The sequence below is a fragment of the Mastigoproctus giganteus genome, chromosome 11 (assembly GCF_048544385.1).
Source record: "Mastigoproctus giganteus isolate SK-2022 chromosome 11, ASM4854438v1, whole genome shotgun sequence".
In the NCBI taxonomy this organism is placed as follows: Eukaryota; Metazoa; Arthropoda; class Arachnida; order Uropygi; family Thelyphonidae; genus Mastigoproctus; species Mastigoproctus giganteus.
The window spans coordinates 123,119,678-123,134,311 of NC_143585.1; the positions used below are offsets into that span (position 1 = coordinate 123,119,678).

The 14,634-nt window shown below is 35.9% G+C and overlaps 1 protein-coding gene across 2 annotated transcripts in view; it reads right to left on the minus strand.

Annotated features, from left to right (window-relative positions):
* The window catches only part of LOC150078409 (cytoplasmic polyadenylation element-binding protein 2-like), a 405,982-nt gene that overhangs the window by 17,949 nt on the left and 373,399 nt on the right, over positions 1 to 14,634 (minus strand). For both annotated transcript variants that reach the window (XM_090385295.1, XM_090385294.1), the window contains one exon: positions 5,601 to 5,715. In XM_090385295.1, coding sequence (XP_090241421.1) covers positions 5,601 to 5,715 — 115 coding nt within the window. The remainder of the gene's footprint in view (positions 1 to 5,600; positions 5,716 to 14,634) is intronic.

Sequence of the window (14,634 nt, forward strand, 5' to 3'; positions counted from 1 at the left end):
TATGTGACTTCTTGAATATAACTATCTATGATGTAACCTAAAATATTGATTTTTTTTTTAAGAAGTGAGTATTGATCCACTGGCGATATACTGGCTTATGTTACCCATCTATAGATAGATTGAATGGAAAAGGGTGGTTTTTTTTCCTGACTCCTCAATATTTCTAAGGCTTTATGTTTGACATAGAGGACTTCTAAACATACTTCCATCCTATGGATTACTGACAGTCTTTTGCAATTGGTTATCCAGTTTTCTCTCTGACCACTCGCTGCTGGTGACGGTAGATGGCTCTCTGTGTTCTAACTTCTCAACTATGTTGGTGTTCCTTTGGTTCAGTTCTTTCTCCCCTCTTTCCCCTCTTATATATTAATGACCTTCTTCCATTGACTGGAAATCTCATTGAAAATTTTGCTGATGATAGCAATATTCCACCTTCTGGTTTGAGAAATGTTGTCTTGCATAAACAGTTTCAACTTCTCAAATATCCATTACCAATTCCTTATATGCTGATCTCCAAGTAATTCACCAAAGGGACAAATATAACTTAGTTAATTTCAATCCCTTCAATCCCTCTAAAATTCAATCCTGTCTTATATCTTGCAAAAAAAGAGTCTATTGCTCCTATGCTTATCTTTGATTACAATCAGATCTCTAGACAAGATCACATATCTCTATTAGAGATTACCCTGACTGCTAATCTCACTTGGCACAGGCTCATCATGAATATTGCTTCCAAACATCACAAATACTGCATCTAAAAAACTGGTTTTTCTCTTTTGCTCTCAGCATTACTTTTCTTCTAAGCAACTTCTGACTATACAAATCTAAAATTTGTTCTACCATGAAATATTGTTCTCATATCTGGGGTGGTGCACTCAAAACCCCCTTCTCACTCTTCGACTTTATTCAAAAGAGGGCAGTCAGGTTAATTAATGGCCCATCTCTTACAAAGTCTCTTCACCCTCTGTCTCATAGATGTTCTGTTGCTGCTGCATACTCTTTCTATAGATATTTTCCATGGGCACTGTTCTTCTGAATTAACATCTATAATTCTCCCTCTCTGTTCCAAATCAGTTCAAACACTTGTTGCAACCAGTCAGTAAGCATTTACTGTCCAATTTCAAACTCACAGAATGAACTTTTCTTCTTCATTTATCCTTTAAACTTCTATTTTCTGGAATCCTTAAAATTACAATCTATAGAAATTAAAGACTCATGTCAACAAGTAACTTCTGTCTCGTCAACCTTCAACCTATGTACAGTACTAAGTAGTATAGGTTCTACTACCTTCTGTGACTGGGGTGTTCATGAAAAAAAAAAAAAAAAAAAAAAATTAGGTTAATAAGGTTAAATATTCAATGGACCATATCTGTATAATATTAAGTTTAAATCAAAGTATGTGCATTTGATATTGATTTCATATGAGCTGCAAGACATGATTAGCATAAGGACAAGTGAAAGACAAACATAATGCTGTGCAGTTAGTTGTCAAGTTGTTAACCTATTATATGGAAGACATGGAAAAATGTTTTGTTTTATGTATTTTTAAAAGGACTATTTAGTCAACTACTGCTGAAATGTTTTGTATGTGCTCTCCCAAGAAAGCCTAACGTTATTTTGAAATAAAATTTTATTTTTTTCCTGTATTGTCCTTTAGTCAGTTTCCCCAATCTTATCATGCAAAACATCATCATATTAAAGTTAGGTTATTAAATATGCATGAGCTTGTAATTGAGAAATAAAGAAATGGTAAAACCTAAAATTGTGATGATGCTACAATGATCAAACTGAGTTTCCCACCATACTGGAGAGAGTTGCTTTCTTTGCTGTAGCCACCTGTCTATCAAACCATAGCAGACTGACAAACAATCTTATTTTTGTATAATTTTTATTGCAGAGTATGCCCTATTTGACAAAGAGTATTTATTTTTATTTTCTGAAGGTGTTAATGCATTCTATAAATACATAAATTACCAAAATCAAATGAATTTTATTTGCTGTCAAGGATCATTATATTTTTTTATAGATTGTTATAGCTGTGTTTCCCTTTAATAAGCTCCACTAGATATTCTAGGACGCATTGTGCAAATTCATGCCATCGGGGCTAATTCTCCTTTCGTAGCTGTTACAGCCACATTTCATGGCAAATTTGTGCAGCACTGTACCTTTCAGCAACAGGAAACTGATACACTGACAGTGTAAAATTTTTATCAGTGGTCTAAGAGATAATTTGTTCATCAACGTATCCCCTTGTGCCATTGTTAAAAATTTTCCAAGCCACATGTAACTTTTTGATTTTGATAAGAGCTATTTTATGTGGGAAACTCAGCTATGCTTCATTTGTCACTGGAGCTAGTTCTTCTTCTGCATGTGTCAAGAAAAAGAATAAACTTTTGCAGCCCACTGCATTTTTCAGCAAAGCTAAAGTGATACACTGTAAAATTTTTACCAATGACATAAGAAGAGATCTAGGCTTTTAACTTTTGTTCCTCTATGCAGAATATCCCCCTGGTCTGTTAAAAAATTTAAGCTGCACATGACGGTGTAATTCCAACTGGTGCTACTTCTCATTACTAATTTATGCATACAATTGCTTTACAAGCCATGGCTGGCCCACACCAGGCATTCTAATTTTTATGAATAGCATAAAAGGTTGCCAAACTTTTAGTAGTAGTAAAAGCAAATGATACAAGAAAGCAAGCTTATATAGCATTAGCCAAAAAAAAAAAAAGTTCACCTATCCGTACCCTTCAAGATTTGACCAGATCTCCCTTGAATTTATTCAACTCATCCACTTCCACAACAACAGATGGTAGCCCGTTCCAACAAGAAACCATCTGAAGGCAAACTTCTACACTTCTATCCTGCAATCATCCTTCCTCAACTTGAATTTATGCCTACTCATGTGTGTAGTCGTAGCAAGACATTAATATCAATGACATTAACATTTAGCTTACTCAATCCATTCAAGGCTTAAATACCTCAATCGGATCTCCCCACAGATGCCTAGTCTCAGGACACAACAATTTGCAGAACTAAAGCCTTTCTAGGTAACAACACCATTTTGTTCCCTTCACCAATCTAGTTGCCTTTCTCTGCACCCATTCCAGCAGTTCAACTTCCTTCCTAAAGTGAGACCCCCAGATCTGTATACAGTTCTCAGATGCAGCCTAACCATGGCCTTATACAAAAGGATAATCACCTCCTTATCCCTGCTAGCAAAGTTTCTGTATATCATTGACAAAACTCCATGAGCTGTACTGGCAGCCTGTCTGCACTACTCAGAGAATTTCATGTCTGACTACACAATTACCTGCAGGTCTTTCATTCTTCACTACCCTGAGTGTAGTACCACACAGTTGATGTTACTCTGGGGTTAACTGCTACCCATGGGCAGTACCTTGCATTTGTCAATGTTAAACTTCAACTGCCATTTCTCAGCCTAGAAAACTGCCATTTTCCTAGATCTCGTTGCAGTGGCTCACCCTGATGACTGTCATTAACCACCCTGCCAACCTCTGTATCATCGGCAAACTTAGACATTAAGCCTGATATACCTTCATCAATATCATTAATAAATATTGAAAACAACAATGGACCCAAGACTGAACCCTGGGGAACTCCACTAACATTAGTCCACAAAGGGCAGTGCCCACTGCTAACCACTCTCTGTCTTCTTCCACTTAACCATCCATTTATCCATAGCAGTAACTTGCCCGTAATTCCAAATTGCTCCAGTTTGTATAGCAGTCTTTTATGTGCAACAGTATCAAAAGCCTTCCTGAAATCCAAGTATATGATGTCAAAATTATTTTTTGCATCCGGTTCCTTGGTCACTGCATTTAGTTAGAAAATTGGTTTGTTCTTCTTTTGTGAGGTATCCCTTTGGGTTGTTGTTTAAAAACTTCCAGTATTATGTGACTTTTAATTTCAACTGAAATCCTCTGTAAAGGTTATAGTGGTTTTACTATTTGTCACTTGAAGAAGTCTGGGTTTGAGTACATTCACAGACTGAAGGAATTTCTTTAATCAGGGCTGTAGTTAGCTGGACAGAGTAGAGTTTCCCCTTTGTGAGTTATTCTGGGTTTTTTAGCATGCACAACAAGCAAATCATTCTGTAACACTTGCATGGACATAATATAAATTTCCATGATATGGTCCAAGTTACTGATGAACCTAAAACCCAACAACAACAATTTCAACTGAGGCTTTTTTTATATATGAAAGTCAGGCATGCTTGCTGCTTTACAAAGTTATCACTATGGGAATTTCTGTTCTATCTACCAATGGAAAAAAGAGGATATTGATACCCCCCCCATCACAATTGAAAATTTTTGTATGACATGAGCCTATATTTCCAAATGGAACTGTTTTTCATGTAAAAATTAGCCACACTTGGCTGTGGTCAACATGATTACATTTTCATGGCAATAAATTTTGACTAATGGCCCAAGAACATGCCAAGCTTAATAAATTTAGTCTTTTTCACTGAAATTTGCCCAAACTGTAAACAAAACTCTGACCTGAAAAACTGACAGACAGGTGGGTGCAACAATGAAACCACTGGGCCTAATCAGCAGTTAGTAGTACCACATATTTGGATTTTACTGGATACTGCAGTTTGCTTTGGTATCAAATACAAGTTAGTTAATGTATGCAGTATGTTGCATTTCAGGAGTATTAAATTTTTTCTTAAATTAAATGAATTTTTTTTTTTCTTTTTCTCCTTATATCACTTAATTACTAAGATTATAACTTAATAAAATACTACAGTTTTACATTCTCTAAACTTAATCATACACATAAGCATGTATGGACTGTCTAAAGCTAACGATACTACGTTAAAACTACATTTAATCTCAGAATTTCTTTTTTTTTTTTACATACAAGTTGTATGGAAAAAAGAAATGACTGGTGGATTTCTAATTGGCTGATCTAATTGGCTGGGAGTTGAGCTGTTAGATGAGGATGGATGGACAGACACATGGTGAAGACAATATTGTGCATATATATATAAGAGATCTGTATACGCTTTTACTAGTGGGATTGGTATTCTGTCAGGAGAAGCTTGAATACACAAACAGAATTATAATGTACAAATCTTATAAACACAATCTTATAAAAGCTCACACAATCTTATAAAAGTTATTACATTATTTTTAACCATTTTTTAGTACAATCAGTACTTATGCTTTTTCTATGAATGAAAAATAGTCATAACAGAAGTTATACTCTGTATTTGCTTTCAGAGGTTGGAAAAGATTATTCATATGTTTTATAGATATTCAAATGTTTTATACATAAGTTATAACTTTCCCATCTTTATTTTTAACTATAGCATTTTCTTATTTTAAAAAATCAGAAAACCAACAATAAATAGTAATCTTTTGTTATGATTACTCAATCTGTTTTAATTTTTTTTAAATAATTGAATTAAAATTCAATTTAGCTTATCAAATTCAAATAAGACTGATCATGATTAATTACAAATCAGGGTTAACAGTATCAAGTTTTCACTGAGATTTATATTAAGATTACATGAAATTTTGGTATACAAATATGAAACAATTCAAATTTATTTTAATTTAATTTATACCTACCTGCCTTCAATGGACGAGGTACTCCACCCACAAATACAGTTTTACGAGGATCTAGAGGCATGGAAGCATCCAATACAAAGTCTGCATCACTTAGACGCCATGGACGTATCTGAACCTTCAAACATAATTACCTTACTGATGAGAATAATCCAAACTACAACTTACAAAAATAGAAAACTTTTTAGCAAATTAAAACAAATTCTCAGATGCCATAAAAAGAGTATTAGATGATATTACTAATATAATCCATTGGTCATATCTTTTCTAATTAATTGACTTTAATTTGTCAGAGGTTATGCTCAGTTTAAACATTTATAAGCACAACCATTTATAAACATTCCAAATCAAATATCAATCAAACCATATCGTATTATTCACGATTTTTCAAAATGTAAATTTTATCAAAAGATTATAAAATATCAGCAAAAAAGAAAAAAAACACCCTCAGATCTGATTGTAAAACCTAGTAGTTGTAAATAGTTCATATTCACATCTCAACATCCAAACTCTTTTTAGAATCTATTATAAATACCATGAATAAAGATTTCTCACTGCTTCCCCCCCCTCCCCAAACACAATCAACAATACCACATGCACTAAAAAAAAAAAAAAAAAAAGGCACCTCCGTAGCCAGGTGGGCAGGAGCAGCAGTGCGTAGCACACACTTCTTGATTAGACCAGGGTTCGAGCCCATGATCACCAAATACAGAGGATGCGGAAAGGTCAGGGAATGACCACCGCATATCCCTGGAGCAATATGGCCTTAGTTGCTAATGCTCCAAATAACAAACAAACAACAAACTAAAAAAAATGCAATAAAATATTTCTAATGTATAAAGAAATAAATTTCCAAAGTTATTAAAGATGATTAGAAGGCATGACGAACTGGATAGTGTCTGCTATTATGCAAATTAGGCTGTGCTGATTGGAGGAATGAATGGGCAATATGATGTACAGAAAAGAAATATTCTCGGTTCTCAGCTTGCACACATGAAACACTGCTTTCTGAGACGCTTTTTATCATTATTATTACCCCAATTATTATTACCCTGATTAGGGTAATAATAATGATATGAAATAAGTGTTATTAAAATCCAGGAAGAAATAATTAAAGAACATTGCAAAAGTGTTGAAAGCATATAACGATCTGAGGTGCTGCTATATATTTTTTTATTATATCACAGGCACAAAATGTGTTATACAGTAATACCCCGAAGTTACGCGATAGGTGGGTCCGACGAAAATCGCGTAAGTCGAAATCGCGTAAGTCGGGGTACAACTTTGCATATAAATACATATAAATTTTGCTTAATTGGGACCAAGGACTAACAAAAACACTAGTTTAGAAGAAAAATATTAATAAAATTGCAGTTCTGCATACATATTAATACAAAATATGTATTAAAAAAACAAATGACTTACGTTAAAAAGTTATTTCGATGTCGATGGCTTCATAAAATCTAACAAATTCGTCTGACGACACAGCGCCTTCTTTTTTTCACGCAGAATTTCTTCGTAGCAAGCTAATAATTTTTTTATTCCTTGCTTTGTAGCTATAACGCGTTCTTCGTTGGAGTCTATGTTTTCTAAAATTTTTAAGCCCTTTACAATTGAGCCCTTTTCAATTTTCAACCTGTCAAGTTTGCAATTGTCATGTGCTTTTCGCCGTTGCTTCATTTAGGCCTGTAGCACGTGCAATATCACATGGTCTTTCATTTCGCTCAAAGCGTTTCACAATTTCATATTTTTTCTCTATCGACAGAGGCGGACTGGCCATAAGCCTTACCGGGGAAACCCCGGTGGGCCTGTGTGATTTTGGCCATAAACCATAGTATGAGGCCACTATAAATTTTCCCGGGTAAGAATTTTTGATCCAGTCCGCCTCTGTTTATCGATAATTGCTTTTCTTTTTCTCTCTGAATCTGCAGTCTTCACCAGGACGCTTCCTTTTCACACCTTTTAAGTATTTTACTCATTTTTAGGGAATAAAGCACAATTACAAAACGAGGAGGCACGCTTGATACGCATAAACAAAGCTGCGCGCATGTAGCAACTGAATAAACAACACCATAAAGGCAGAGGTACACTATTAACACCTCACATTTCTAGGGGTTACTACCATAAAACAATAAAAATCCAGTTGCGTTTCTGCTAGTGAAATCTGTTATAAACTGGTAGTAAACTCGATCTAATTGCATTTGCGATTATACCGATAGCTGGAATTGTGTTGGTTTTTACGTTATTATGGTGAAATGTGTTTCCCCTTCACTGATATAAAAAACATAAAAGCAGCAAAGTTGAATTTTGTTCATCTTTCGCTCTCAATCTCCGCCGTCGCACCGTATATCGATAACATATGAAAAACGACCTTGAAGATAGTGGGCGGCAGCGTTGCCAAACGAAAAAATCAAGAACCGCGTAACTCCGAGTTCGCCTAAGTCGGGGTAGCGTAAGTCGGGGTATTACTGTATTTCAAAATTCAGAAAGAAATAAGTATATTACAAAAAGTTGAGTGAATATTATGTGAAATGAAAATAATTACTTTTATGCATTATTAGTTAATTACTAATTAACTAGTAACAAATTAATTAGTTATTTACTTCTCAGTTCTATTAAACACAGAAAATAAAAATTGAATTCATTTAAGAAAAAAAAATAAATAAATACAATTGAAATGTAATGTACCACCTAACTTGTTTTGAATAAATCCTGCATCGCTGCAGCATGATCACTGCCGCCTAAAGGTTCCTTCACATGAAGATTCTTAATGCATGATGAATCACTGCTGATAACGAGATCAAGAAATGTTCTTGATCTGGTTATCAGCTTTCTTTTGATGCCTCTAATAACCAGGGAAATATTCTGCACCCACTCCAACAAATCCACATCCTTCCTAAATGAGGCTTTTGGACCTGTATGCAGTACTTAAGACGTCACCCAACCATCACCTTATAAAATGATGTAATGACCTCCTTATTCCTGCTAGCAAAATTCCCATATATCACTGACAAACCCTCTTGTCCTAGACATCTAACAAATAGAGAAATATTGTGCTACTGAGTGACCTTTCAACCCATGATTTCTGATCGTTATCTAGAAATCTAAAATCCCCAATGATAAGACATTCTGATTTATTGGACTGCCCTATTTATCTGTATAGGTGTTCATTACACTCTTTGCAGTCATTTGGTCTGTAATAGACTTCTACTCCCATCTTTGTTTTTCTAGTGGTTATGTCACACTATGTTCACTCAATATTATACTGGCGTATGTCTAGTGGTTGTACCGTTTCAAAATATATGTGCCTCTTTATCAAAAGCACAACTCCTCCTGTCCTTTCTGTACACATTATTAATTCATTCATGAGCTTATTCCTTTAAAGAACCTAACCAACTCTACCAGGTCACCAGTGAAGTGTATAAAAATCCAAGCTTTGCAGTCCACATCTTCTAAAGTGTTCCTCATAGAGACAACCCAGAGTACTCCCAACCAATCTAGTTGCCTTTCTTTGGACCATCTCTAAAAGTTCTATGTCCTTTAAAAGGTGAGACTTCCAGACCTTTTTTTTTTTTTTTTTTGGTAGTTGTTTGGTGCATCAGCTTCTGTGGCCATAATGCACCTCCCAAGATTTTTGCAGTACTTTGATCCAAGCCCGAGGCGGGATTCAAACCCGCGACCTTTGGGTTGCCAGACTTCCAGATCATCCAATTGGAATACCATACTCCAAATCAGATCTGACCATTGTCTATAATGAGCAATAATAATAATAAAAAAAATAATAATCTAATTCATTCAGAAGCACAAAATAGCCTGGTCCTGATTGTTTAACCATCCTATCTACATTTAAATTATCAGCAAACTTTGACAGCTTTGTTATATACCATGAATATTGTTGTGGAAAATCAGAAACGAGGGGGAACCCCAACACAACCTTAAGGGACTCACTTGCTACATTAGTCTGCTGAGAAGAATGCCCATTAATTACCACCCCTGTCTCCTTTCCAATTAACCACCAACTGGTTAAAGACAAATTTCCGCACATCTATTCTACATCTGACTTTTCTTAATTTGAATTTATGCCTCCTTAGGTTCGTAATCTGAACAAGTGGAAGGATCCCATCAGAATTCAGCGTGCTCAACCCATTCAAGGCCTTATACACCTCAATCAGATCACTGCGCAGGTGCCTAGTCTCCAGCCACTGCAATTTGCAGAGCTTAAGCCTCTCTTGGTAAGAGGATCCCTTCTTTCCCCCCTCACCAATCTTGTTGCCCTTCTCTGTACATGCTCAAGCAAATCTACATCCTTTCTAAAATGAGGCCTCCAGACCTGTACGCAGTATTCAAGGCGTGGCCTGACCATTGCCTCATACAGAGGGACAATCACCTCCATTTCTCTGCTAGCAAAATTCCTATATATCATTGACAAAACCCCATGACCTGCGTTGGCACCCTGTCTGCATTGCTCAGAAAACTTCATATCTGACTGCACAATTACTCCCAGGTCTTTTTCATTTTCTACCACCTTAAGTGTAGTACCACACAGTTGGTACGTTTCTCTGGGGTTACTTCTACCCACATGCAGTACTTTGCATTTTTCAATGTTAAACTTCAGTTGCCACTTCTCAGCCCATCTGCCCAAATTTTCTAGATCCTGTTGCAGTAGCACACTGCCATTACTGTCATTAACAACCCTGCCAACATTTGTATCATCTGCAAACTTCGACAGTAAGCCTGATATACCTTATCAATATCATTGATAAATATACAAAACAACAGAGGACCCAATAGAGGAATAAGCTGTATATAACTTTTCTAGTAGAGCAGGAGAATGACATGACATATCTATTCAGTTAGTAATTAATACAGCATTACATAAAAACATATTTTACTACAATAAACCTTTGAGAGTCAGACTAAAGCAATAAGCCACTAATCACTCTGACACTATCAAGAGTGGTGCTGCTACTACTACTACTACTGTTATTTTCAAGAGCACACATTTATTTCGTTGGAAGGTTTTTTTACACGTGCAGATGTTAGTTGTGTGTGTGTGTGTGTGTGCAAGATTCCTTGAATATACTGGTATTCCCCTTAAATATATATTTAAACAAACTGTTAAGGAAACACCTAAAGTTACCATATTCAGTTTTCCAAAAGATCCAAAACTTTCAAGGCAACTTATCCATGCCGTTAAACAAGAATTCAAAATTACACAACACAGTAGGGAATCTAATTTCTTAAATATATTATTTAAATTAAGTTTATATTATGAGGTGAAAAAAACAAGTTTATGAATATTTAAAAAAAAAAAAAAAAAAAAAAAATTCACACAACCATTCCCTCAAAACGTTTGTCCAGCTTCTCCTTGAATTTATTTAAGCTATCAACTTCCACACGACAGATGGAAGTTTGTTCCAGCAATTAACCATCCGCTGGCTAAAAGCAAATTTCTGCACATCCATTCTACAGCTGTCTTTCCTCAATTTGAATTTATGCCCCTTATGTTTGTAATCTGAGCAAGCGGAAGAATCCCATCAGAATTCAGCGTGCTCAATCTATTCAAGGCCTTATACACCTCAATCAGATCACCTCTCAGGTGCATAGTCTCCAGCTGCTGCAATTTGCAGAATTTAAGCCTCTCTTGGTAAGAGGGCCCCTTTGTCCCCCTCACCAATCTTGTTGCCCTTCTCTGCACACATTCAAGCAAATCTACATCCTTCCTAAATGAGGCCTCCAGACCTGTACGCAGTACTCAAGGCGTGGCCTGACCATTGCCTTATACAAAGGGATAAGCACCTCCTTTTCCCTGCTAGCACAATTCCTGTATATCATTGGCAAAACCCCATGACCTGCTCTGGCAGCCTGTCTGCATTGCTCAGAAAACTTCATATCTGACTGCACAATTACTCCCAGGTCTTTTTCATTTTCTACCATCCTAAGTGTAGTACCACACAGTTGGTACATTCCTCTGGGATTACTTCAACCCATATGCAGTACTTTGCATTTGTCAATGTTAAACTTCAGTTGCCACTTCTCAACCCATCTGCCCAAATTTTCTAGATCCTGTTGCAGTTGTTGTTTGTTGTTTGGTTTTTAGGAGCATTAGCAACTAAGACCATATTGCTCCAGGGATATGCGGTGGTCATTCCCTGACCTTTCCGCATCCTCCATATTTGGTGGGTCACGGGCTCGAACCCCGGTCTAATAAAGAAGCGTGTGCTACGCACTGCTGCTCCTGCCCACCTGGCTACGGAGGCGCCATCCTGTTGCAATAGCACGCTATCATTCTGTCATTAACAACCCTGCCAACCTTTGTATCATCTGCAAACTTCGACACTAAGCCCGATATACCTCATCAATATCACTGATAAATATACAAAACAACAGTGGGCCCAACACCGAACCCTGTGGGACACCACTAATAACGTTAGTTCCACAAAGAGCAGTGTCCATTGATTACCGCTATCTGTCTTCTTCCACTTAACAAACCTTTTATCCATTGTAGCAACTTGCCCTTAATACCATTCTGCTCCAATCTGTACAGTAGTCTTCCATGCACAACAGTGTCAAAAGCTTTTCTGAAATCCAAGTAGGTGACAGTTAAACTCGAACCCAGGTGATAACAAATGGTTGGGTTTTACAAACACTCTTAAAATAGCTGTTATACGGCTAGGAAATTTATATAGTTTGAAGGAGGTTAATATATTTGGAATAATATATTAATATGGTGGGGTGAAATGGGAGGTTTTTTTTTTTTTTTTTTTGGCTGATGCTGCATAAGCTTGCTTTCTTGCATCATATGCCTCTACTAATGCTAATACTAATATATTATTCCAAAGGTTAGAAGCTAACTTGGTTTACACACATAAAATACTTTGAAGGGAAAAAACCTTACACTGAAAAAATTAACTACACTAAAACCTTACTAAAAAAAATTACTTAATGTACTGCAAGTTTAATTGTATACAGAAGTACCAAAATCTTCAGTGCTTTTAAAAGAAATGGAAATTCTAACAAGTGGATAATATTTTATTTATCAATAAATTCCACTTTAAAATTGTACATTCATAAATTCCACTTATTTATATAATTAAATTAGGTGTTTTAATTATTAACTTGATTTAGATCACTTCGACTGTTGGTCTTCTTTGGTTGTGCTGCAGCTTCTAAGGTAACAGTGATGGTTGCTGTGTGATTGGAAGTTGGATTCTCTTCTGTTGAATATTGATGTTGGTTGTTTTGGGAACTGCTAGGATCCATTCAAATGATATAAGTTCTGATAGCCTGCTATCAGAATATGTTTTTGTGATGATTGTTTTGCTTGAAGAAGTGGAGAGTGGAGGCACTCTTGCCTGAGGTTGGCACCTTATTTTCTGTTGATTTCTGTGTCACTGTGGAATTTGATGAAATAACCTTCTTTGAAGGTCCTGTTTGGAATCTATGGACAGCACTAAGATTTTGTTAAAACCCCAAAATATATTCCAAGGAATGCATGAGCAGTTCAGATTTGTCCACTCTACCATGCCGGATGTCTTTTTGTATTCTTGCACTCTTTTTTGGGGTCTTCTAAAGATTTGGCTATACAACCTTGTTTGTAGTTGCCAACTAATTTACTCCTCCCAAAGTAATCCATAAACAGTCAACAGGTAAAACAATTCAAAACCTTTCAACTGATTGGCAACTGCCAATATGGATTTATCAGTGTGGATCCATTGGTGATATACTGGCTTATGTTACTCATATCTGAATAAACTCAATGGAAAAATTTGGTGAAACTCAAGCAGTTGCTCTTGATATTTGTAAGGCTTTTGTTCGTGCATAGAATAAAGGTCTTCCAAACAAGATCCATTTTATGGTTTGTTTTCTATTTTTTTGCAAATGGACAGCCAGTTTTTTCTTTGATTGCTCACTGCTGGTGATCGTAAATGACTACCTGTCTAACTTCTCAACTAATGCTGGTGTTTCCTAAGGTTCAGTTCTTTCTTCAAACTTTTTTCATTCTGTATATTAATGACCTTCCCACACTTTCCAGGTGGATGTAGCATGCTGTTATCAATAAAACCTTTCAAATATCCATGACCAATTCCTTAAATGCTGACTTCCAAGTAATTATCCACTAGGGCAAAGGAAATTTACTAAGTTATCCACTGGATAACTTAGTAAATTTCAGTACTTAATTCAGTCCTTATTTTTTACGAAGTCTACTGCTCCTATGGTCATCTTCGACAACACTCACATTTCTAGACAAGATTATTATTACTATAAGGGATTACTCTGACCTCCAATCTCTCTAGATAGAAGCACATCACAAAAATATTGCTTCCTCTGTATCAAAAAAAAACTTTTCCTTTTTGCTCTTAGCATTACTTTTCTTCCAAGCAATTACTCACTTTGTACAAATCTCAAATTCACCCTACTATGGAATATTGTTCCAATACCTGGGGTGATGCTCCTGAAACTCTTTCAAGCTTCTAGACTCCATTTGGAAAAGGGTAGGCAGGTTAATTAATGACTTGTCTCTTTTAAAAAGTCTCTACACTCTTTGTCTCATAGACATTCAGTTTGTATAGATTCTTCCACGGGCACTATTCTTCAGAATTGGCACCAGTAATTCCTCCACTCTTTTACAAACTGGTCAGAACTAGTGATGGGCATAACTGAAGGATTAATGGTTACCAACTATAATCATCTGAATGATATAAGTGAGTGATTTGTCATAATGAAATGATTTGCTATAATCAGTTAAAACCCTTCATTTATCCCTTCTACTTCTGTGCTCTGCAACAACCTTCCCTCACATTTATTTCCCAAAAATTACAATCTATCGGAATTTTAGTCAAATGTTAGCAAGTATCTTCTCAGCCATCAACCTATGTACAATTCTAAGTACTGTAGGTTCTAATACCTTTCATATTTGCTTTTTCATGATTCACTATCAGGTCTAAAGGAAGAAATATACATTTCTTCCTCTAGACCTGATAGTGATATCTACAAGGATTTCAAAACATCAAACTAGGCATAAAATTGTTGAGTC